The sequence below is a fragment of the Sardina pilchardus genome, chromosome 10, assembly GCF_963854185.1.
Source record: "Sardina pilchardus chromosome 10, fSarPil1.1, whole genome shotgun sequence".
In the NCBI taxonomy this organism is placed as follows: Eukaryota; Metazoa; Chordata; class Actinopteri; order Clupeiformes; family Clupeidae; genus Sardina; species Sardina pilchardus.
In genome coordinates, this window is record NC_085003.1 from 16103637 (window position 1) to 16129809 (window position 26173).

The following is a 26173-nucleotide window of genomic DNA, read 5'->3' on the forward strand; positions in this document are numbered from 1 at the left end:
ACCATACGGAAAATCAGGATCTACTTGACTCAAGTCTATAGCCAACCCAAAAGGGCACGTCACCATTGCTCATCCAGCTACACTGGCTTCCATTGGCTGCCCGAATCAAACTCAAGACTCTAACGCTTGCTTACAAAGTACTCTCCGGCTCTGCTCCCACCTACTTGAGTGCCCTCATGCAGGCATATGCTACTACAAGACCGTTGTCACTTTCTACTGTTTTTCATTCGTACTGCACTCTATCCTTTTACATTTTCCTAGAAGTTTTGTTAGAATTGCTTTAAAAAGCTTGAAATGTTTTACCATGTTGTAAGTCACTTTGGTTAAAAAGCGTCAGCCAAATGTAACTGTAATGTAATGTAATGTAATGTAATGCAAAGTTAACCACATTATATTACATTCATTAGGCAAGGAATGGCAAGGCAAGTTTATTTTTATTACATATTTCATACAAAGAGATTCAATGTGCTTTACATAACTAAAACACAAAGATAACAGATAAAGCAAAAAGACGAAAAATACAGTTATACTGTATATTCTATAATTCTCATATCAATAAAAGTGCCTGCAGTCCTATTTGCATTTAATGGTTTTATGCAATGATGATATCAATTAAAACAGCAGGAGACATTTTCAATTATCTGGTACACTGAGCTATTTCGATCCAATCATCAATCATATTTTGCATTTGTTTTCAAGCGCACAACACCACAGGCATACCTCTCAGTATGATAAACTGAAAATGATCTCTCATCATCATCGAGAAATTTAAATGTTGTGCTTTCAAAAAAAGTTCAGTTAATGCAGGAATGGTATCGCGCCAATTACTCCAGGCCTTGTGGGTGCGTTAGTTCTACAGTAGATACTGAAGATCAATGAGGGAAGAAGAGAACTCGCACACCATTCTTTACCGTTGCAGAAGATAAGTTGTTTAATCCATCCCAAAAAATAAAGTGAAAAAAGTGCTACCGGGTGAAAAGCAAACGTTTCGGTCCTCAGACCTTCAAAAAAAAAAAAAGAAATTAAAAAAATGTGTTTCACATGCTTACGCCTGAGCTCTCTCTCTCTCTTTCTATCTCCCTCTCTCTCTGTCTCTCTCTCTACCTCTCTCTATCTCTCTGTCTCTCTCTCTCATGCAGACTGTCTTTTCATCTCCACAGGGTCCACCTGCTGCACCTGCTCACTCACACACACACACACACAGTCACACACACAGTCACACACACACACACACACACACACACACACACACACACACACACACACACACACACACACACACACACACACACACACACACACACACACACACACACACACACACACACACACACACACACACACACACACAGACTCACATGAACAAACAACACATCCTGACATGAACAGCCCCACTCTGACAAACAGCCCACCAGCAACGCATGGTTAAATGAGAGAATAAACTGAGCTGCCGGGTGTGTGTTGGTCACTTAGAAACAACCCAACGTATCCACGACAGCACCGCTCTCTTTGACACACACACACACACACACACACACACACACACACACACACACACACACACACACACACACACACACACACACACACATACACACACACACACACACACACACACACGAGTGCGCACACCCCAGAGAGTATCCCTGAGAGTGAGGTGAAGAGACGACCCCCCTCTGTGAGTGCTACTCTGAGTTTGTTTCTGTGTCCACCATTACAACACAACTGGACAGGCCTGTGGACCAATCACACGGGCTTATCAGCAGCCTGCACGGGGACAACTAAACAGCCCACAACAGAGCAGCACATAAACCCATGTGTGTAATACAGATAAATTAGCCATTTAAATGAGCTAGCTACTGTGGGGGAGATCAACTCAACCACATAAATCACATCGGAAAAAGCTTTAAAACAGTAATGGCTGGCATATGGTGACAGGAAGACAGAGAGAGAGAGAGAGAGAGAGAGAGAGAGAGAGAGAGAGAGAGACAGACAGACAGAGAGAGAGCAAGAGAAAGAGAGAGAGAGAACAGACAGAGAGAAAGAGAGTGATAGAAAGAGAAAGAGAAGAGAGAGAGAGAGTTTAGGAGTGGGTGAATGTGGATGAAGGCAGGGAGTGGAGGAGGGGAAGAACCAGCTGCCTGTGCAAGCCAGATAGAGATATCATGGTAACATTGCTTGGTAACTTGTCATGGTAACCATCCTGTGATGCCCCCCTGAACGGCCTTAGAGCCAATCAATGACCAGCCTCCTCTCCGTAACCTAGGGAACAGACCTCTAATCTGGACTTCCTGTTAATAAGGATGTGGGGAAGCGTTCTCGGCCGTGTTTGCTGTGTGCGCCACAATGTATTCTAATGGCTCCATGAGCCAGAGCACCCCACAACACTCTACCCATGTCATCATGTGCATTCAGTCCTCCGTCTCGCCGGGCAGGATGATATGTCCATCTGAAGAGCTCTTTTCCAAACCATTTTTGAAAACATTAAAAAGTCCTGTCATTTAATTGTGTATTTCATGTAATATCAATAAAGATGCAGTTGTTTTGTTTTGATTAAGTAAAGATAAATCAACTACTGTAAACATAACCCAATCTCAGATGCACTGAAATTACTTGAAAACAAAATGAAAAAAATATATTACTGTGATGAAAATTCATTAAAATGGTGAATATAGCGTTTTGGAAAAGAACTCGTCATCTACACATTAGAAATAACAACGACAAGCCGTGCGTTAGTGTGAATAATGCTGCTGAACGATCTGCTTGATTTACCGGTATCTGCTTTATTCATTTTAACCACACATGCACAGTGTGGCCATTATCACTACTTAAACGGCTTGAAGAATGTCCTGCAGCTCTACTCTGGGCTGTGTATGTGTGTGTGTGTGTGTGTGTGTGTGTGTGTGTGTGTGTGTGTGTGTGTGCAGGACACTTCTCATCAGGCATACGATGTTGACAGCCGAGAGGAAAGACACGGCACGGCCACCCTGACTCCGTGTGACCTCGCTATGCTGGTTACGCAACAAAGCCCACGCTGAGCATTCCACTGAGAAGCGTAGCGAGTCCTCGTCCCCAGCTATGAGGAAACGACAACAAAATAACCCCGCCATGCATTATGCATCTGATCCTGTGTTTCCGCCTTTCCTGTGAAACTCCCTCCGCCCTGCACTACCTCACATAACCTGATGGACAGAGCCTCACACAGCATTTCAAAAATGACACGACATGAAACATGAAACCGGACTTAAGGTTTTCAATAAAAAAAAAAACCCTGTGTCTTTTCTAGGGGTCCTTGAGTGTAAGGCCCCCCAGGTCAACTCAAGGCAGCCGCACCAGAGGAGACCCAGAGTGCTTTGCACTAACTGCCCTGATAACGCCTGTGTGTTTAGCCCTGTCGCACTGACAAGTGTCTGCTTCTAATCCACAGCACCGCTGGCTGGGACCAGAGCAGAGCTGTGGAGATAGGCGCCGCCGTGGGGGCCCAGACCCGGAAGAGAGAGCGTGTAGCGGCCTGGTATGAGGAAATGAGTGTCAGGGCAGGGGGGAGAGAGGGCTGCCGGGCTGGTTTAAATGTCAGCTTGAGAGGGTAGGAAAAATTCCTCATCGCTGATAACACAAAGGGTGAAGACAAGACAATAGGGGAAATATCCACAGAAGGAGCATGTGCTGGTGGATGCCCAGAGGCATAACACACATGCGCACACACACACACACACAGGCAGAGGAGGGATAACTGCATGGACCCATACAAACGGTGCGCACAAACTTACGAAACGTTTTTTTTTAACTTCCATTCATTTCTATTAATCTTTGTCCCTCACTTTCACAGGTCACATGTCTTCCTCATCTCATAAACGCTAACAAATACAAACATATAAACTCTTACGAGATGCAAAAAAGACACACAGTCTTATCTTCGTAAATATGTCCCCAGATTTATTAATGTTCACTCTGTAACATTTAAGGAGAAGCATATACACACATACATGAAATGTCAGAAAAATGTGCACACTGCTGGACACTCACACACACACGCACACGCACGCACGCACGCACGCATGCACGCACGCACGCACACACACACACACACACACACACACACACACTTACTGCAGTCTGTGCCTCTGACGGGGTCGGGTAACCCAGTGCATTCCCCCTGGGTCTGTGGGATGGCCACTCTCCAGCGCGACCCCGTGCTGTCACACTCTGTGTACTCAAAGTAGTAGTCCGTCTGCAAGACAAAGAACCACACACATTATCACACACTCTGTGTACGCAAAGTAGTAGTCCGTCTGCAAGACAAACAACCACACACATTATCACACACTCTGTGTACTCAAAGTACTAGTCCGTCTGCATGACAAACAATGAGAGGCGTTATCACACTCTGTGTACTCAAAGTAGTAGTCGGTCTGCAAGACAAAGACCCACACACATTATCAGACTCTGTGTACTCAACGTAGTAGTCCGTCTGCAAGACAAACAACCACATGCATTATCACACTCTCGTCTCCAGCAAAACGCATGTAAGCCATACATACAACGCAAAGGAAAAACAAGCAAAATATATGAGTGAGAAAATCACTCCACTTTAAGGGTTACTGTCCTGGCCATTACACTGACTGACCACCAGGCAGTTTGTCAGTGGTTTCTGTTGACAGGTCACCCCATATATTCTTTCGGCCACAAGAGATGCATCTGATTTGCACAGCCCTACTAATCTTGTTTGGACAGCACAATATCTGTGTTCACATCACTCTTTCAGTCTATGGTCAAAATAATGACCTTAGCAACTAAAACAAAGATATACATGTACTAAACCTTAGCAACTAAAACATAAAGATATACATCTACTAAACCAAGAGCATGCTTTGCAGAGAGGAAAGGAACTGTGCATATGTGTGGAACAGAGAGAGAGAGAGAGAGCAACAAAGGGTAAATACAGTGGAGTGTGTGTGTGTGTGTGTGTGTGTGTGTGTGTGTGTGTGTGTGTGTGTGTGTGTGTGTGTGTGTGTGTGTGTGTGTGTGTGTGTGTGTGTGTGTGTGTGTGTGTGTGTATGTGTGTGTGTGTGTGTGTGTGTGTGTGTGTGTGTGTGTGTGTGTGTGTGTGTGTGTGTGTGTGTGTGTGTGTGTGTGTTTTAGCTGAGTCACACATCTCTCCCTCTGTGGTTTATCTCTGAGGCCACACCTTTTCCCCTCCAGACAAAAAAGCCATTCTAATACCATGCCAACACCATGACAACAGGAGCGGGGGCTGGCTAAACAGACTACAGTTAAATGGGTTCACTGGGCTCTGCCTCCCACGCTGAAGCTGTTTTCATCACCTTCGTTTAGACACCTTCCCAGGACTTCCTAGGTCAACTTCCAATTCATTAACCGCTAAATAAATGCAAAATCTGCCACACATTATGGTGACACCACAAATCACTGAGTACCTGCAGGTGCAATTAACTTATCTGGGCACGTCAACAATGAAAACAGTTTCCCTGACCATGGTATGAACTAACATCAACAGTGGAATTGAGCTTTGCCTTTATGTGTTTAGGAGCTTGTGTGTTTGCATTCTTCTGTGATTGAGTACACCCACGCATGCATGTGGTAGTCCCTGCTGAAGGCCAGTTCACAGCCTAAGCGGGCGGCTATCCATGGCCCCTGCAGCCCCTGGGTCAGCTGTGAGGTCCCTCCAGATGCCAAGCATGTCTGTGGCCGAAGAGCTGCCTCTCCCTCTCTCCTCCGTCCTCGGCAGACCCTCCAGAGATCAGCTCGGATTCTTGTCAAGCTTTCAAGCCAGAGACCAGAGTCGACGGGCCGAGTCTAAACCACTCACGCCACTTTGAGATCATTGGCCTCATGGACCGATGACCAGCGCTGCTAGTGTGTCAAACCCACCTGGACCACTCCTGCATGCTACAGTAGCAAAGCGCTACCGGCTAACTCACTGTGGCTCCCAGGCAAACAATACTATGACTTTGCAAATTTGGCCAAAAGCAACAATGCTGTTTCTTGGATAAAATTTCCTTTCAAAACTGACATTTCCAACAATGGATAAAAAAGTGTGTGCCACATGTGCTAGTGGAGATATGGCCGTACTCAGGGTGAGGTGGCCTGACTGAGCTGTCACAGGGTCATGCCACACTTCCCCCACTGAGGCAGATAAAACAGGATCCCTCCTCTCCAGCGACGCAGTTTGTGATCACTGCTGCTGTGCGTGTTGATGCCCCAGCTCTCCGAGTGACGCCAGCTCAGCCAAGGATAATGAGATTCATTGCTGCCCTTTAAGTCCGCGGAAAAAAGTCTGCGGTGTTGAATTGGGTGTTCATAAATGCAAACGTGTCCAAATACGGTGGCGACAGAAAATGGCATCTGCATGCGTTAAGATGGTGACTCATGACATAAAAGACAAATTAAAACATGAATTCACAATGCTCTCCGTTTGCTGAACTGCTCCGCTTCAGTAGATATTTAATAATAAAAAGTAAAAAATGCTGTGGTGCTCAGTGTGTAAATCTTAAGGCCAGATTTGAAGCTGAAGCATAATCAGTGAGCGCATATTCCACAGTCGGCCACTCCATCTCTCACAGCTCCAGGGTCTGGCTATGACATAGGGAAGGAAAAACGACGTCCAGCAGGAAGCAACCAAGCAGTTTGGTCCACGCTTAAGAGGGGCAGCAAGCCCTTCCACCCAAAACAGGAACCAGCTCATATCACTGTACTGGACAACCAGTACTGGCATTCACACACACACACACCACACACACACACACACACACACACAAAAGTACAAACCACATACAGTAATTTCCTGTGTATTAGCCACATTCTGTATAAGCTGCAGGACAGTGTTTGACGGTATTTGCACTGACACATGTTGCACCCTTAGTTCTGAGCTTAACCACACACAGTGGTCACTCATAAACTTGTGTTTGTTTATTTGTTTTTAGAGAGGTTGAACATAGGTAAAGATATGGTGTAATAATTATCCCATTGTTTTTCTGTACATACTAGGGATGGGTAACCTATAGAACATGGGCCAAAATAATATCCAGGGTTTCCATTCTGAATCAAAAGTAAAATTTACTTTTTTTTTGGAACTTTCCCTGTCCAAAAAAAAAAAAAAAGAATTTCCATGACTTACTACAATGCCTGACTAAAAAGTCACACTAATATTTTGTTGGACCGCCTTTAGCTTTGATTATGGCATTAATTCGCTGTGTTTCCACAAGCTTCTGCAATGTCACAACATTTATTTCTGTCAAGCTTTGAGCGTTGCATTAATTTTTCACCAAGATCTTGTATTGATGACAGGAGATTTGGACCACAGTGCAAAAACTTCTCCAGCACATCCCCAAGATTCTCAATGGGGTTAAGGTCTGGACTCTGTGGTGAAAATGAAGTCTCATGCTCCCTGAACCACTCTTTTACAATATGAGCCTGATGAATCCTGGCATTTTAATCTTGTAATACTGTATGGTCGTGCCATTATTGAAGACAAAATCCATTGATGGCATAACCTGGTCATTCAGTATATTCAGGTAGTCAGCAGACATTCTTTGGGCGCATAACGCTGCTGAACCTAGACCTGACCAACTGCAGCAACCCCAGATACTGCCCCCACAGGCTAATTTGCTTAGTTTAATGCAGGTGGTGGCCTGTTTTAGGCAGTGTGTGTATGTATGGTACAATTTACTGACCAATTACTTCTGAACAGCGTTCACATTAGAGTAGTCTCTCTAATGTGGGAACCCTGAATATCCAACATCACACTTCTTTGTCATGTAATAATCTCTCACTTATTTATGCACTTACTAGACCCACTGATGCACTTATTGTATTGTTTATTGTTGTTGAAATGCTCTTAAAAAACCTAATTGTTTTTTTCCATGTTGTAAGTCGCTTTGGTTAAAAAGCGTCAGCCAAATGAAATGTAATGTAATAAGGCCAGTCTCTCTAATGTGGGAAACCTGAATATCCAACATCACAGTGCTCAGTCATGTAATAAGGCTAGTCTCTCTAACATCACACTGCTCATTCATGTAATAAGGCCAGTCTCTCTAATGTGGGAAACCTGAATATCCAACATCACACTTCTCAGTCATGTAATAAGGCCTGTCTCTCTAATGTGGGAAACCTGAATATCCAACATCACAGTGCTCATTCATGTAATAAGGCTAGTCTCTCTAACATCACACAGCTCAGTCATGTAATAAGGCTAGTCTCTCGAACATCACAGTGCTCAGTCATGTAATAAGGCTAGGCTAGTCTCTCTAACATCACAGTGCTCATTCATGAAATAAGGCCAGTCTCTCTAATGTGGGAAACCTGAATATCAAACATCACACTTCTCAGTCATGTAATAAGGCTAGTCTCTCGAACATCACACTGCTCAGTCATGTAATAAGGCCAGTCTCCCTAATGTGAATCACACTGTTCTGAGGAGCTCCAGCATTCATCCCTCTTCCAGGGAACTGAAGTAGTCATGCCAGGCTTCAGGCCACAGCAGCCTTTCCTGTTCAACTTCCTCCGAACAATGCATACCAGTAGAGAAATTGGTATCTGTAATGCAATCAATATGCCAACTTAAGCAACACTATTTCATTTGTCTATCACTGAAAGCATCCAGTAGAATGGGATGCAAACCTGCTCACTGGAATAATCTGGTAACAATATCACAGGTTGGCACATTCTAGTGAGAAAATGCTTTATTTACAAGAGCTGCAAGGTCCACACAATTCTCCAAAACAACTTCCTAATTAATGAAACTCTGGTCTTCACTCCTACTGGCGGTGGGGCCAAATAATGTTCAGGTTCCCAAAGAGGTAACAACGATTTAGATCTAATTAAACAAGAGTGAACACTAAAATACTCAATGCTGATCCACTGTTTGTCTATACTGTATGTTCATGGTTCTGTTGTCTTACCAGAAAACAACATAGCAACATCATTAACAAAACATTTGTTTTTTTGTGAGTGTTTTTTTGTTTTGTTTTTACTGGAGAACAAACACAGTTAGTTTTTCCTCTTGTGTGATTGCTGTTAGCTTTTCCTCTTGTGTGATTGCATGGTGAAATTCAATAGCAAAATCCTGTCAAACGAAGAAGTGAGAGACCGTATACAAGAGGAAGAGGAAGAGAAGAAGCATGCCAGATACACAGTATGCATCAGCTGATGCTTTATTACCGCATGGGCCTTGATTAAAAACATCATGGGCTGAGAACAGTCCTTAACACTGTTTACTTAGGATTTATATTGACGTCTGGTTTGGCTCATAAATCACAGCTCTCAAGACACCAGATTTGAACACCTGGGAGAGAGATGAAAGAAATGTTTGTCACGTTTTATGGAAATGCATGTTTATTTTTAGCCTTCCACCCTCCTCTTCCTCCATGCTAATTTTCCTAATGCACTATATTGAAGTGGAAGATAGCCTACCAAATTAGTTTCAGAACAGACTATTTTTAGCTTGGCCCTTCTGTTTGAGGCGTAGTTGTAACTGAACTTGCTGGGTAAAAAACAGCCCTTAAAAAGCCACAGGAAAACGTGTATATTACTGCAGCTTATTATTGCATAGCCCACTCACTATATTGTAAAAAAAAACAGGAATTTGGTTTGTTTACAAAAAGATAGGAATAACCCAGCCTCCTGGTTTACTGACTTAGCTATTTGCTCCTTGCAAACAATGAACTGTAATGGGTCACCTGACACCAAAGAATCTCTTTCAATTTAAGAACACAACCTGGGGATCAGGTTGTGAAATCAATGATGATGGAGACAGCATGGATGGAACTAGAACAAAAGGGAATGTGCAGGACACGTGTGCAATTGCCACACCATGTCAAGTCAAGCAAGTTATTTGTTGTGCTGAATATGCTTCTGAACTACACAACCTATAATGCAAAAGAGGGGATCATGAATGTTCAAGCAACCCAATGGTCTCTCAGTGGCCCTGCAAAGGAATAATAGTTGTTTTACCAAACCACTCCACTCTGGTTCTGATAGGCCTAGTCTACTATACTTTTTTTGTTAGTCATTTCTTCAACATAGGTCAACTATTTGTTATTTCTTCTAACAATCTAACCGCAGCCTACTGTAACGCAGGTCAGATCTGACACTGATAGGCTAGTTGATTTTGGATCACCTCAGCCTACCTCCACACATTAGATACTGTAAGGCCTACTTATCAATTAGCCTACCAACAAAACATAAGGGCCCGTTAGGTTTGCAAACTGCATCGTTGATTTGATTAATGGGATTTCTACTTTTACTGAGATGATGCAGTAGCCAACTCCGAGCAACTGACTATTGCTTTAGCGTGACATAAGCACAAAGGGGAGATCAATGTGTGCAACTATTTACATCTACACCACTGTTCATATATATTTTTTCTAACGTTGTTGTTTGATAGTCCATCGCACCTCCCTAAATTCCTAATCATAAGAACAACGTAGGCTGCCTGTTTACGCGCACCTGTCATACAGTTATGAATAGGCTGCTAACATACCTAGCTTGGCAGCTGTAATAATGATGGCTAAGCCTCTTATGGAGTGTGTATTACAAAGGTGTAACAGCTGATGAAGGAAACATTTTACCTAACTCACGTGAATTGATAGTCTTTTTTATTCAATGATTTGCCAAGCTAGCCATTCTAAATGTGCATTAATGACAGGCAACATGTTACTAACTTGGAACACCACGATGACCGAGTTGTTGTGAGGTGAACACTAACGTGTTTATGAACCAAAGTGATTTTAAGCTTTGCCTCCCATCTCACTGTCTCTCAGCCATTGTGTTTACCATAATCATCGTTCGTGGATTTTCTATGTTGTGTAGTGGGCTAGTCGGTCACAGCAGGGACGCGCTTTCACATGCCTTCAGTATAGCCTACTTTATGTCTCTGACAGAAACATACAGATCTAATAAAGGTGGCATGTTCTTTGTTTATAAGAGAGATGTCCTGTGTTGTAGGCTACAGAGTCAAAAATACATGGTCACTGTGTGTTAGCGCTCACCTCCTTGCATTGAGGTAGGTCCTTCGACACGGCCACTGACGGGAGCGCGCAGAGGATGAGAGCGCTTCGAATCCAGGCGGTTGGAGAGATTATGTAAAACGCTTTAAATTGAGCACGGTGCCTTGGGTGCTCCATTCTGTGAAAACGATTAGTTTACCGCAACATGTAGAAACTTCATATAGCCTAATCGCGGTAATGTTTTCATCCAGAGTAGTCCAGTTATCACTGAATGCGAGGTGCGTCTGTCCCCTTGGTTTGCCTAGGAAAGGATTTAAGCTAAACGGAGCACCACCACCGGCTGCTGACAGACGCGCGTGACGTCATTAGGGTAGTCCGGGCAAGCGCGACACGATCGTGTGTAGCCTATCTTGTGTGGCATGATAAACAAAACCAAAAAAAGCTTTTCTGTTAGATAGCAGACCTATGTTTAAAATAATTTACTTGAATATAGGCAACATGACTGATGATGGGCCGACTCGTTACATCCTCAACAAACCCACTCCCATGACAAATTAAGTAGACCTAGGCTTCTCTATCTAATTATCATGGTTTAACACAAATCTTGAATATATAGCCCGTATTAAGTATCCTATGTATCATAGTAATTAGTTACACCTATACAGATTGGCCTGATAATCATTATTCTGCCACTAACTGGTCCACTCTGTTGCTATCCTACATATTATTCCGGTTTGATCTGTTTGGATTTCTAAAAGCTATACAATATTGATTCAAGAACAGGTCAGCTAAATGGACTTTTCTGTGTCTGGACAAATTAAAAGTATCCGAAAGGTATTCTTGGTCACGAAGAAAGATCTCTACAACACCAATCCCACTCTTTGACCACCAGAGGGCGGTCATAACTAAGGACAAGCAGTTTACAAATCATATTAAGTTATCTTTATTTCCACATTATATTGCTGTATTTTGTGTCTCTTCACGTCTCACATTTAGTGTATCTTTCTGTTATGACAACTCTTTCGCTAGAAAATTACATATTACATATTATATACATTATTATACATTATACATAATGATATAAGCCATATTTACACAAAGTTAGAAGTAATGGCTCTCTACTTTCTAGTCTTAGCAGCATTGGTCCCATTCATTGATTGTCCCAGCAGTTATCTGATATAGCGTTTTGGGAATTGCTTGGATCTGTTCTGAAACACTAGGAATGACTTCCTAAACAGACAAACTATGACCTGTGGGACAGTCTTTCTATATGGATCTCTAAGCTCAAATATTTATACTCCTGAGGTTTCAAAGTGCCAAACTAAGGATATGTCACGCATTCCTCGCCACTCATTATTAGCAAGACATTTGACCACATGGCAGTTTGTCTATGCTTGATTGTTTGATTTTTCATTTGAAAAATAACGCCATGCAGGGCAGCCATTCAAACATCTTTTCTCTCAGTGCAGCTTGGTTTAAGGCAACGTAAGTGGGTTTCATCTGCCAACGTCGTGAAAGTACAGATTGGCACAGAGGCACAGCAGGATGATCGAGCAGATGCTGTAGTAGATGAGGTTCCGGAACTTGGGCTCCAAGTCTCCCTGGCGGTACCAGAATATCTGTGGGAGAAATGAAACATCCAGCTAAAAATGTGCAAATATTTTCTCTGCACAAGAAGTGTTTTGTTGTCATTCTGATGTTGGTTGAATTGACTGCACAGGTTACGTAAGTGGAACTGATTTGCAGTGTCATCCCAAGAATCTTTTTAGGTCAAGTTACGCTCACAATTTATTCTTCTCCAAGAGTTTCTTTCAGACAACAGAGGCATTTTAAAAAGCGTTTTCTTTATTAGAGGATGCAGTATACAGAGTGGTAGTGAGTATCCAAACTGTATGTTAGCTGCATTGAGATGTAAACATAACTTTAGACTACCATTCCTCCACATGTTACTAATCATATGACAGTCAGCTGCGAATTGCTGTGCATTCACAGACAATGCTTTCATATGGATCTGGATGAACATCATGTCTGGCATAAGGTCAACAACATGCTCAAGATGCTCTAAGGTTTCAGGAAGGAAGATTTCAGACATTTTCTTTTTTTTTTTTTTTTTTAAGTCAAACTGGTCAACCCTGTCTACCCATACGTTTATTTCCTCATAGTAGCTATTTGAGAGGGGTGATTGACACACACACACACACACACACACACACACACACACACACACACACACACACACACACACACACACACACACACACACACACACACACACACACACACACACACACACACACACACACACACACACACACACACACACACACACACACACACACACACACACACACACACACACACACATACACACACACAGCTGACTCCCAAACCTTTTAAACTACTGTAGTGTGTGCAGTGATGAAACTACTGGTGACTACTCTCTGAGAGAGATGGTGGATCCAGTTGAGTACACTTACCAAAACTAGCACTGAGGAACAGATCATGATTATGCAGAATCCAAAGAAGATGTTGAGGCCTTTGGGAGGTGGGGCAGGGAAGATGAAGGAACTGATGATGGTGACCTGGGAAACGTAGACATGACACAAGCACGTGAATACCACCACCGACAGACCTCACATCAATAAACCACTGGAGTACCACTGAAAAAGACCTTACATCAATAAACCACTGGAATACCACTGAAAAAGAGCAACGTAAAAGCCGCAGCATACTCACAATGACAACCAGTGATGTGACTCCACCAACGGCCAGGTTAATGAAACGATCCTACAAACACATTGAAACAACAAGTATTGCAGTGTGCTGTAACTTTCTGCCACATCACTCGAAAAACACCCCATCTGCCCAGGTTTCCATTCTCTCTCTCTCTCTCTTTAAAAATCCCATATCCCGATACTTCCCCCAGAAGCAATACTACCGAACACACACGTTTCTGTTCCGTTCCCTCTTCTATCTCACAGCCACCCAACTCTCCACTTTCTCTCCATTTTGTTTCAGGTTCTTTATCTCGCCGTTTCTGTCCTTCACTGAACCCCATTGTCATGTTTACTCACTCCTGCTGTGCCCTCTTACTCTCTGCTCTCTTCTTTATCTCTGTCTGCACCCTACACACACACACACACACACACACACACACACACACACTTCCCACCCTCCTCTTATTCACGTCTCCATCTATCTAGAGCGCTCTCTTTCTAGCTTACCCGTGCAGAGGTCTCCCCGAAGAGCGGCCGGTTGTCGAGCGTGCCCGTGCCGTAGGTGCGGGTGGTGAAGTCGTCCATGTTGGCCGTGGGGCTAAGAGGACTGAGGTCCTGGTCATGGGGCCCAGATAATCTCTGAGCTCTGGTCCAGCCTCCTGCACTCATGGGGCCTGCAGTGCTTCCTCACCCGGCCCAGAAAAACACATTCCTCAGCCCGGGCAGACCCAATCTCACACTGCCTAGAGGGGAGGGGGAAGGCTTTAACTGGCGCACATTGTTCTTCTGCTATCGACTCTGTATGAGAACCAAGGAAACAAGAAGAGATCATGAGTGCCGTTGGGACTGCAGTCTACTGCAGTAATACAAAGGTACTACAGAACGGACTGCATTTATGAGCAGACCACAGGATTAGCTAGAGAACATTCATGAGCAGAGGAGTTGTACATGAGTGGTATGAATACAGTTTCATTTTGTCTGTTGATCATTTTCATTAGCAAGTCATCTCAATTTCAGACACGACCAATAAACGTTATCCTGTCAACCAGGCGTGCATTTCCCAAAGGCATCTGCATCTTCAGTAGTTGAGTCACTGCCAACATGTCCAAAGTTTTCCTAAATGAAAAACATGATATGTGACCATAACAACAAGTGTTTGTGCATGCTCAAATCAAATGTATGGACTCACATTTGGCAGTGACATTATCAATGTAGTTGCGATCATAGTTAGAAACTATGCTTTTGGGAAACGGAGCCCTGTAACCTTATGATGGAGACGACTCTCAGCAGCTCGAATACACTATGGCATGACACCAAGCTGGCTAAAAATAAGTCCTTGTTGACTTGAAATTGCTCTTTGCAACGTCCATGTAACGAGGCCCCGTGCACTTCTGAAGAGTGAAATGTGTTGTGGTAAAACAGCTTAACGTTATGTGTTGCCATGATCTATCAAGATGGCTTTGTTCATCCTAAACTAACGGGAATCACGAGGTAGTGCAGTCGGTGACTAACGTTAACATAGTCTTCTAAGGTTGACGTTAGGTATCAGATGGCTAGACACGTCTGTTGCTCTCTAAAACTATTTAATTCCGTTATCCTGCCTAACTTACCAGTAACGGAGCAGGGTACTGCTGAAGAAGATACTGTTAAAAGCCAAATGACAACCCACGGTAACCTTATAAGAGGCCTGCCTTGATCACGAGTTGGCTAGGTAGCTAAAAACTGTGATTTGTAAGGTATCTTAGCTGACTAGCGAAGCAGTGAGCTAACTTTAGCTTCAGTTAAAGGCAAAACTTCTGAATGCGAATGAATGAGCGTGCCCAAAATAACAAAGGCACCCATGTAAACTGTCCAGCGTTAACACTCACCATACACTGATTAAGACGTAAAATGGTTATAATGGATGAAAATGGAATATTGCACTTAGATGACAGGCTTTGGTCATGTAGCTATGTGGTCATCTTCATCCTTTGGTCAGAGCAAGATGTTTGCCCGTCAATCCTTAAAGGCGAATGTCACCGTTAAAGGAAATGTCCACTAGATCGAAAATGTTTTCTTGACGACAAAAATACAAGGCCTCGGCTCTATCTTGCGTGTTTTTTCCATTACTTTGTAACATTATAACTAAATTTCACATGTATAAATAAAAGGAGTGTGTCAACTTGATAGGCAGAGACAGTAATTATTTATATTATTATATATAGCCTATATTATATTATATTATAGGCTATTATATTATATCAACTAGCCTACAAGTCTTCTGCCAAGTTTTCTGTTTGGATTCCTTATCATAACCCTTATTAGAACAGATTGAAACATTGTGCCTCTTGAATTTTGTCCTAAAATTTAATATGGCAGCCTTAGTCCAAAATGGCACATTTTTACACACTTTCATGCAGCGGAGGATTTACAGTGGCTCCATGCTGCTGTCAGATTATTGGACCTGTTCTATGAGAGGCCAGTCAAGGTGTGTTAGTAGGGCCTGGCTCATCACATGAATGAAAAAGATGTTGGGCATGAAAGCAATTTCAAATTATTTGCAAGGCAAAGAGCAATTGATTATTCCTTTATTCAGCATATTTTAGGTAAATAAGTAAGTAAGTAAGTAATATTTATTTATAAAGCACGTTTACAACAGTTCACACTGACCAAAGTGCTGTAGCCTACATAGTGTAATAAAAATAGGTAAAGAAATCAAATGAAATAATATACAATATACAATGAAATACAATAAAATAAGATAATAATAATAATAATAATAATAATAATAATAATAATAATAATAATAATAATAAGCAAAATGAAAATAAATAAGTAACAATACTAAATAAAAGTAGGCCTACACTTAAAACACAAAACCATCAAACTAAGGGGGAGGGAAAGCAAGGGTGTAAAGGTGGGTTTTGAGCCTTGATTTAAAAGTAGAGATGGAGGGGGCATCACGTATGTGTGGTGGCAATTGGTTCCACAAACGTGGAGCCGCAACAGCAAAGGCCCTGTCACCTTTTTGTTTTAATCTGGAGTGGTGGATATGTAGAAGACCCTGATTGCAAGATCTCAGGTATCTAGTGGCTGAGAGTGGGGTATTAGGAGGTCTGAAATGTAAGATGGGGCCTGGCCGTTGAGGGAATTGAACACCATCAGTAGGATTTTAAAGTGGGTCCTTTGGTGCACTGGCAGCCAATGAAGGGATGCACCTTGTTGTCCACTAGAGGGCAGCAAATGATAGGGCTGACTAGTGCCCTATATGTGGATAGGGCACTAGGGCTGACTAGCGCATATAGTGCGCTGGGCGCTAGGGCTGACGCTGAAGGCCCAGATATGGATACACCGCCCAGACTCGAGCCAACTACCAACTCCCGACGTTAGCGTCACCTACTGTAGCGTTGGCTGAGATCAACCGACGAGTACTGCGAAAAACACACATCGCTGCGACGTCAACTTCGTGCGCCTGCGCAATCCCCAGGGGCGCTAGGGTGGCTAGTTTCGATAATAAAATGTATTTACAGCAAAGGTAGAACCACATACATTGTTTCCTGACTGTTGATGTTGTTTATTGACAGTTTGTAAAGTTTATGAGTGTGAATGAGTTGATTTTGTTTTTCCAGGTTGATTAACACAGGCATTGTCATGACCAAATTGACAAACGGTAGGCTACATTTGAACAATAGGCCTAATGCATGATAATTATGCTCGATCATTTGAATTTATAAACACAACTTGCTTTCGTATTTTTCCCAGAATAGGCCAATCCACAGCTATGGTAGTGACTCTGACATTGTGTTAACAATATATTGCCACAAGGTGGCAATAACCTACAAAAGAAAAAAAAGCTATTTTTATGAAATTACTTAGATCTTCTGTTTCTATCTAAAACTATGCTAGTCCTATCATGTAGGCTACTGATGAAACATGACAAATGTCCCAATGAGTCACTACTACCTCTGATAAGTATGTTATATCTTTTATAATTTCATTTAGCCTAATTTCTTTTTGTGTTGTAGCGATTATTGATACATATTAAAATATAGAGTTGGGTAAAGTCAAGGATAACATCAGTGTGGATAAAATGAACACTAAACACAAAATTCTTTAAAATAGAACCTTTAATATATAAAAATGCTTTTGATACAAAAATTGTCACGAGAGTAATCTATATGAGGCTTTACAAAGACCAAGACACAGAGTGTTAATGCGTTGGGGTTGGAAATGTCTTCCACAGTTTTGTTAATACAAAGGTCCATTTTAGTATGGCCAGGTTGAGGAACCTCCTTTTCACGATAGACATGCTTCAACAGACCATATGCCATCCTCACAGACTATGCCACAGGCAAGAGTGATGGCTGATATCCAGGTACAGGCTGAGAACATCACTTATTTTATTTATTTTTTTCAGAGAGAAATCCATGTTAACAGGTTGCTGGTATTACTACAAGCAGCATAATCTTTTACTTTCATTTTTTTTTTTTACCTCAGCATTTACTATAAACAAACTGTGAATTAAAATATCTTTCTTTCTTGTATTTGTCCCCGTGAGCAGCAGAGATTTCTGTATTTATTGAATACTTGCACAAGTGAAATCATTAATCATACTAAAAGAAGCAAAGAAGCTTCAGCTAAAATAGAGGTCTGGTTAGAGGAACATTTTTACATGGCTCTACTTCTGCAAGTAGTTTTTCCAGAATATACACTCATTCACATTCTCTCTCTTCCTCTCTCTCTCTCTCTCTCACACAGACACACAGACACACAGACACACAGACACACACACACATCTACAATCAAAATGACTGAAAAGGACGCTTTCTCTTTTTTGTAAGTGCTTAGTGTTGGCTGAACATGCTTGATCACATGTTCAACCTAAAAGCTGGATTTTACAATGAAACACTTAAACTTTGCATCACATATCACACTCTCAATTTGAATAGTAAAAAGAACACAAATGACAAAAAGGGTTTAAGTAGGACATGGACCAGACTCACAAACATGCTCTTTTTAGACCACTTAAAAACTGGGAAGCAGCTGCCTCCCGCTATCTTCATGAAGATTTGGCAACACAAAGAAATGAAACACGAAGGCTGCAAAAATAATAGCAACATCTACAATTACTGGCTTATTGTGGACAGACAATTAGCTTAGGTTCTGTTGAGCAGTCAGCCTTTCCAGGTTCAATACATCTACATATTGTGAACTATTTTTTGACTCAGTCTGATCTCATAAACAATGTCAGGATTGTGGTCTGTTTAAGGACACAAAACCATTAAAATAGTGTGTGATAAAAGTGGTTTTCCTTCTTTTTGGCAAATTGGTCTGACAACACAATTATTTAACTGTATCAGTGCAAACCCTTGCTTCAAACCAATTTTCAAGAAAAGGCTCAATTGTGTATCTAAAAGTATCCCAAAACAAATGCGATCAGATGGAATATTTGCTGTGGATACCTTGCCGTACCAACTCGGGGGCAAACAGACACTGCTAAAACATTAATGGTATAACACAGTAATGGCAGGATCACAGCCATAACCGAGATCCTTACATAACCATCATTTGGACTCCTTCAAAATAAGAAAGTAATTCACATGTGTATTCATATAATCTATACAACCCAAATCTGAAATATGAGATTAATAACATTATATTTAACATTTCATTACCATATCTATTCTCAAATGCAAAAGCAAAGATTCTGACAAATGTTGTAATCACTATTCATAGGATATATGTACAATAGCAGCAAACACACTTTTGGTAAACTCAATAAAACCAAACCAAATGCTCGGGTACATTTTATATTCACATACCAAAACAAATTCCTGTGGCCATAACAAAAATATTATATACTTAATTACACATATTTACAATATCTTAAAAATCATTTTGGTATTTTAGATTAATTTGGACAGTTGAAGAATAATTTAATATCTGGATAACAAGTATTTCTATAAGTAGAGACCTTGTTATATTACTAGGCTTGACATTTGTCCAGTTTTTAAAAGCCAAATTCACCTAATTGTTACTCTGTGTTCTTGAGTTGATTGAAGCCAAAATTAGAATATACGTAGGTCCGCATTTTTCAGTTGTACATATTGATTTCCTAACTCCCATACAGAGCTGGGCGGTATGCTGGCTTGTGCTGTACTGCTCCCTCCCGGTCCCATTCAGTCATATGTCCATGTTTCTCCCTCCAAGGTTCTGGTACGGTATCTTGCAGACGCTTCTGTCCATGGTCATGCAGCCACAACAAGAGCAAGATTGGAGGGGATGGGATTGCGTTCTCCCTCTCTCTCTCCACATTTTCTTGTCCAAAACAAAAACAACAACAAAACAAAACAAAACAAAACAAAAGTAACCTATGTACAGATTGATGGCTTTGTTAGTGAGTTAGTTCATTTGTTCAGTTCCCACCCTGCCCCCGTGGCTGGGTGTCATGAGGAGTCCGTGCAGGGCGAGGGCGGCGGGGGGCACAGGTGGAAGTAGCTGCGCTCGGTGGAGGGCGACGGCGGGCAGCTCTCCTCCGCGGACAGGTACTGGCTGCGCGGCGTAGGGGGAGGGGGGTAGGGGTCAGAGTCTGAGTTGAGGTCCATGTAGTACTTGTTGCTCTTCCAGCGGCTGGTGGTGTAGTCGCTGTCGCACACGTCCGTGCTGCACGGCGTGGTGGGCGGGGCCATGCCTCGCATCATGTAGGGTCTTCACAATCCCCAAGTAGCGCGTCACACATGGAGACAGGGAGAGACAGAAAAACAGAAAGGCAAATCAGCATTTAAGTTCGAAAACGAAAAGAAAAGAAAGACAATGATAAGGTTTTGGTTAAGGACACCTGTTACCAGCAGGACCTGATTGATTGATTGATTGATTGATTCTTTATTGAACAATATCATGTGTTCAAAAGGATATAAAAAACACAATAAAGCCCAAAGGCTTGTTTCCATTGTGGTCCTTAACCTGCGGAACTATGTTTTGTGACATTTTACAATGAGTAACTGCAAAATTGTATTGTACCATTAATCATGTGCTCCCATACTGAAACCCATAACCACAAAAAAAGACACCCATAAAATCACAAGAACTGCCCAGTAAGATGAACTGGTTTCAGGCAAGATAATGGGAGCTGACCTGTAAGATCTGGTTGTGGAGGGACTGTTTGAAGAGTAGAAGATCTCAGCATTGTAAAGCGAGCGGTCTGTAGCTGGTGAGGGAGGGGGGTTGAGAATCTGTAAAAAGAAGAGCACATTTAACTACAGCACACTCACAGAGCATGACTACGATGATTTTGAGTCTCTGGTCTCCCGTCTAAGGGATGAGAACAAAGCGTGGGCACCTGGGGGTAGAAGGCTCCCTTAGTGCTGGACGAGCTGCTGGATGAGGCCCCAGTGACGTGGTTCCGGTCGTAGAGCGGCGCGCCACTACTGCTGCTGCCCATCAGGCTCACCGAGCTCATCATGGACTTCCCACACGAGATACCTGCCACAGACAAACAAGCATGCTTGAGTCTCCTATGTGATGTGCAATGTAACATCTACATCAGTAAATAATGGCAAACAACAAAACGATAGTGCCATGCAGCCATGTTGTACTACTACAGGGAATGACAGAAAGATATTATACTGCAACATCTGCATTTGTGCGTAAGGTCGCTTGAAAACTGAAGCCATTTGTAAACAAACACAAAGATAGCTTGTCACAACATTTAGTCATGCTAAAATGTGTGGATGATCAACCTGCAGTTTATTGGTGGGGATTCTGTACTTTCTAGCTGGTTAACCAGTACAGCCCCCAAATAATCACTGTAAGCACTGGAGAACTGACACTACAGACACTGACCGATAAAGAAGCTGGAAAGTGTCCCTTTGCTAGCGAGCGCCAGGAGGGTAAGAGAGTGTGTGCTGACCTTTACCTGTGAAGGTGCCGTGCTGGGAGTTGCTGGGGGCGATGAAGTTGAGCGGCACGTGGGGCGTTCCGCTGATGTACTCGTGAGGGAAGGCCCCGTTGGGCCCCTTGTAGCAGCGGCACACCGTCCGCTGGCACACGAAGTAGACGCCGCCCAGCACAAACACGGTCAGGATGATGCCGATGACCGGGCCCACGGTGCTGGTGTGCGGAGGAAGGTCCTCGCCAGGCGGGGGGATGAAATCTGCTGTGAGGAGACCCAGACAAACCAACACACTTCAGAGAGAGTGCGACGATACACAGACCACCCGTACAAAATCCACAACTTCCTGTCCATGACTACAGTTGCTAACGACTGGCGTTTGTGGCAATGTTTTGGATGATTATGATTAAGTGCAGTCTTGCTTTGAAGAGCACGGAGTCTGTTCTGCTCTTCAGACAGAGGGCTTTAGAGTGTCCTTCTGTTGGGAAGTGTCTTGCCCTCGTGTGTTGTGGTGTGCCCAGTCCCAGATGTGTGACCGGAAAAAAAGCCCCAATGCCTGAGGACTGTGTCCAGATGCTGACAAAGCTCTTGACAATTGACTTCAGCACAGTGACTAAAGAACTCTTAGTTTGTTAACATTGTAAACAGCTGTATTTCAACACTACTACTACTACAACTACCACTACTATTACTCACCCATGACTTCTCTTCAACACAAATATGTTCTGTTTGTTTTGCTACCCTAAGGCTACCATGATCTGTTGTACTGCTTCACAATTAGTCACAGCACAGATGATGCGTCTTTGAGGCATAGTGATCCGGTTTGTATGGAAAGTGACTTACGTTACAAAACACATTTGTTTGAGATTGCAATGAGTTCCCCCAGGCAATAATGCAAGAGAATCAAATAACATAATCATTCAGAATGTTTCTTCTATCGGAGGATGGCATGGTAAGAGAGGAAGGAGTCGGACTGGATATATACCTTCTACCCTACTTTGCACCCCCCACCCTTTTTTCGACTCACAACCTGCTTTCAGGAGGTTTCACACTTCTTCACCAACAGCAACAATTTAGTCACATTTGGTATGAGATGCAAGTGAACTCACAATCGCAGTACATCTCGTCAGAGTTGTCAGCACAGTCCGAGTAGGAGTCACACTGCTGCTTCTTCAGGATGCACTGACTATTACTGCAGCGGAACTGGTTGGGCCGGCAGATGGCTGGTTAAAAAAAACAAAACAACCATCAGTCATCCATGACATTCACCACCACATCTTATATTCTCAGTCCTCTGTACATGTAGGGCCATTCATGCTGCATGTACAATAGTCTTCACAGTAATTCCCTGTGTATTAGCCGCATTGTGTATAAGCCACAGGACAGTGTTTTATGCAAGTTAAAAGAAACAAAACTATATCAATACCATATTAACTGGCAATTAACCTCAATACATTGCTTTCACTCTTGCAAAATCAATGTGTAAGCCACAGCTAATAGTTGGGAAATGACGGTGATTAATAACTCTGTTAATAGCGGTGTGCACAGGGGACCTACTTTCACAGTCCTGCTCGTCCGAGTTGTCTGCGCAGTCGGGCTCTCCGTTGCAGCGCAGCTGGGCGCTGATGCACTGGCCCTTATCGCACTGGAACTGGAGGGCCGAGCAGACGGGGCAGTTCTCCTCGTCACTGCTGTCGTCGCACTCGGCGAAGCCGTCGCAGCGCCACGCCATGGGGATGCAGTCGATGTCCCCGGTGGCACAGGTGAACTGCTCCGTGGAGCAGGTAGGGGGCTCTGTGAGGCGACATGCCAGAGATCAGTACAGATGACGCATCACTGGCCAGCGGCCTTTCTACACCAGCTGCTCAACATTGCGGCCACTAATAAGGACTTCAGCAGACAGACCATGATATGTCAAAGATTAGAAGCGACACTTCTAGAGGGTTCTCCAACTTATTATGATGCATCTTTGAGGATCTAAAGTGCTGAATTATTTTGGTCAAAACTCTAGACTGAGGGCCAGATTGAATTCCAGTGAGAGCTAAGGGTCCCGTACCTCCACAGGTGAGAAGATTCTGCAGCAGCACAAGGTGCATGGGGCAGGAGCAACGTGGTGTTCCATCACCCTTGGCGATACAGATGTGGGAGCAGCCGCCATTATCACGGGAACAAGGGTGGGCCGCTGTGGACAATAGACAAAAGATCAAATTAGGGATCAATGTATAACTACCAGTACTAGTACTACTACTACTACTACTACTACTACTACAGTACCTGTAACAACTGCTTAGAATGATTACATGACTAACTGCATTGTCCTGATCTACACACCTTCAGGCATCAGCAGGCAAAAATATGAACGTCTGACTACACTGGCAAAAGCCTCACAACAGTTCAAATGCCAATTACCTGACCAATAGAAGTGAAACGTTTTTATAAATCTACTTCTGAGTGCTTCCATCAACATGGACTACAGCTAAAACTCACCAAGCTCATCTGGGTCAATGTCCTCCACTGCGTGAATGCCGGTGAGGTAGATGATCCGTCCCTGGATGCGGGTCCGCTTCTCTCCGGTCAGCTTGTCGACGCGCTCGATCATCTGATGCTGCCGGTCGATCCAGTACAAGTGGTCTCCCAGCACCGTGAGACCCACAGGCTGGAACATACTGGAGTCCTGAAGGACAATCCGATTGGCTCCTGAGAGGACAAAAAGAAGATCGCATGAGGAGCAAGTACGACACCAACCCAAAGCTGAAATAACGTAGAACTCATTTGTGTTGGTGACAGTGACATCATTACCCCTCTCTTTAACTCTATTCCATTATTTCTAGACTATAGCAACTCTGCAGTAGTAACTCTATAGCTCTGTTGGCCTAGTGCAAGTTCACATTTCCCACAGACAATAGGTGTTTCCAGTGAACAGGGGTAAACAAAAAGGGAATGGAATGCTCGTCTGTCCCATGTATCAAAAAGCTGACACTACACAGCATCTGGTTATGATCTGACAGCTCTGCCGCTGCCAGCTAATAGCATGATCCTCTATGGTGTGCTGTGGTACAGGAGAGTGAGGAGGGCCAACAAATTCACAGAAAAGTCAACACAGAGTTTCGCACAAAACTTCAATGAGGCAAGAAATCTCTATTCCTTTGCAAAACTGTATCCTACTGAGAGGAAAGGCGATTTGTTTCGCAACACTAGCATGCAGTGTCATCAGTCTGAAATCTGCATGGGAACTGTATTGGGTGGAGCACTTGGAGATCAGCACGGCATAATCATGTCAGTGTGAGATCAGGATCTCTCTGTCCAAGGCAAATAGCTCAACGACAGGAAAAGAGTAAAACTAACAGCGTTAATCAGCATCCTGTGAAAGAAATAGCTGCTGGCATCTCTGCTTCAAATCAGAAGCGGAAGGGCAACCTCCTTGATGAACCGTTCAAAGTTCACTAGTTGAGCCCTGACTCAGGGGAACAAACCAGACTGAGATCAGACTGTTTCTGTAAGAAAGTCTGTAAAAGAATCAGGTGAGGCTCAATTTACAAGGCAAAAGTATGCAGGTGTCACCAAAGATCCTTAATTACTGACAAGATAGAGCAACATAATGCATCTCTATGGAATAAAAATTCGAACAGTTCCTGTCTGCTTAAAGAGGCGTGTCGCAAAGACGTCATAGTGGGATATCGATCTCTGTCAGATTGGCAAGCAGTTCAGTTCGAATGTTAACAGGTCTGCTTAAAGGGGGATTTAGCACCCCTACCCTTTGCGAAGACAGAACGCGGAAATGATCGAACGCTTGCGCCTCTCGCTCCGCTTTAACCCTCTCTGGTGTCACTCCCACCTGTTTATGACTTAATGACCCGTTGGCACTGGCACTTCCACTGATTAGCAGGGTTTACAGCCGTCATCACACGAGGACTCACCTGACAGGTCACTGCTTTCGATGCGTTTCAAGTCGGCGTCCACCCAGAAGAGCTTGCCCAGCTTGTTGTCCAGGGCCAGGGCCACTGGCCTAATCAGGCTGGTGGTGAAGAGGGACTCTCGCTCCGTGCCGTCCAGAGACGCACCCTCAATTTTGGCAGAGCGGTCCTGCACTGTGGTGAAGTACATGTACCTAGGAAGCAATAAGAGGCAGCTCTTTAGTGGGGCCAACTGTCATATAGTTCTAATCTCTACTGCTGCTAATCATTTACATTTAGAGGAGATTAGATTAGATTAGATTAGATTAAACTTTATTGTCACTGTTCAGAGAACACAGACAACAAAATGTATTTCCCCATTCATGTTTACTACGTCAGAGAGTCACAATGCAGGTCATGTTGTCCTCACATCAGTGTAGTTAGCGTAGAGACGGAAGCAAATGATAAACATGAGAGGTGCAAGAATTTCTGTTTATGACCAAGAACTGTTTTATGGTATGCTTTATGGTCACACCCTAGTCTAAAGATGAAGTGAGATTAGAGGAGTTTGTAGTGGAGACGCTGTTGCTAAAGAAATACAACAGAGAGGAAAAAGTGTCCAAACTGATGTTGGTGTTCCGTTGAAAGGCAGACAGAGCAGATATTAAGGGAGGAAACATACACTAAAAAGAGAACCACTAATGACCCCTGAAAAAGACAGACTTCTCA

The 26173-nt window shown here is 43.2% G+C and overlaps 3 protein-coding genes across 8 annotated transcripts in view; all 3 read right to left on the reverse strand.

Annotated features, from left to right (window-relative positions):
* elapor2a (endosome-lysosome associated apoptosis and autophagy regulator family member 2a) overlaps positions 1–11276 on the reverse strand; it is a 34564-nt gene extending 23288 nt beyond the window's left edge. The window contains exons 1-2 of the mRNA XM_062547350.1: positions 11007–11276; positions 4111–4231 (exon numbers count right to left, since the gene is read on the reverse strand). Of these exons, the coding sequence (XP_062403334.1) occupies positions 4111–4231; positions 11007–11141 (256 nt within the window). The 5' untranslated portion in view covers positions 11142–11276. The remainder of the gene's footprint in view (positions 1–4110; positions 4232–11006) is intronic.
* Positions 11277–11891: 615 nt separating this feature from the next.
* On the reverse strand, positions 11892–15691 carry tmem243a (transmembrane protein 243, mitochondrial a). Of its 2 annotated transcripts, XM_062547132.1 has the most exons (6): positions 15550–15690; positions 14630–14797; positions 14189–14479; positions 13701–13751; positions 13442–13546; positions 11892–12583 (listed from the first exon to the last, which is right to left on the reverse strand). In XM_062547132.1, exons 3-6 carry the CDS (start codon positions 14348–14350, stop codon positions 12461–12463), a joined length of 441 nt encoding a protein of 146 aa, XP_062403116.1. In that variant the 5' UTR covers positions 14351–14479; positions 14630–14797; positions 15550–15690; the 3' UTR covers positions 11892–12460. The 2 variants fall into 2 exon arrangements, with proteins under 2 accessions (XP_062403116.1, XP_062403115.1); XM_062547131.1 differs by lacking the exon at positions 14630–14797 and having other exon boundaries at positions 15550–15691.
* Positions 15692–17775: 2084 nt separating this feature from the next.
* The window catches only part of lrp5 (low density lipoprotein receptor-related protein 5), a 50592-nt gene continuing 42194 nt past the window's right edge, over positions 17776–26173 (reverse strand). For 2 of the 5 annotated variants that reach the window (XM_062546759.1, XM_062546757.1), the window contains exons 16-24: positions 25469–25659; positions 24039–24248; positions 23608–23733; positions 23109–23345; positions 22661–22774; positions 21570–21815; positions 21000–21142; positions 20795–20892; positions 17776–20368 (exon numbers count right to left, since the gene is read on the reverse strand). In XM_062546759.1, the coding sequence (XP_062402743.1) occupies positions 20107–20368; positions 20795–20892; positions 21000–21142; positions 21570–21815; positions 22661–22774; positions 23109–23345; positions 23608–23733; positions 24039–24248; positions 25469–25659 (1627 nt within the window). In that variant the 3' untranslated portion in view covers positions 17776–20106. The remainder of the gene's footprint in view (positions 20369–20794; positions 20893–20999; positions 21143–21569; positions 21816–22660; positions 22775–23108; positions 23346–23607; positions 23734–24038; positions 24249–25468; positions 25660–26173) is intronic. The other 3 variants (XM_062546761.1, XM_062546758.1, XM_062546760.1) reach the window with 3 other exon arrangements.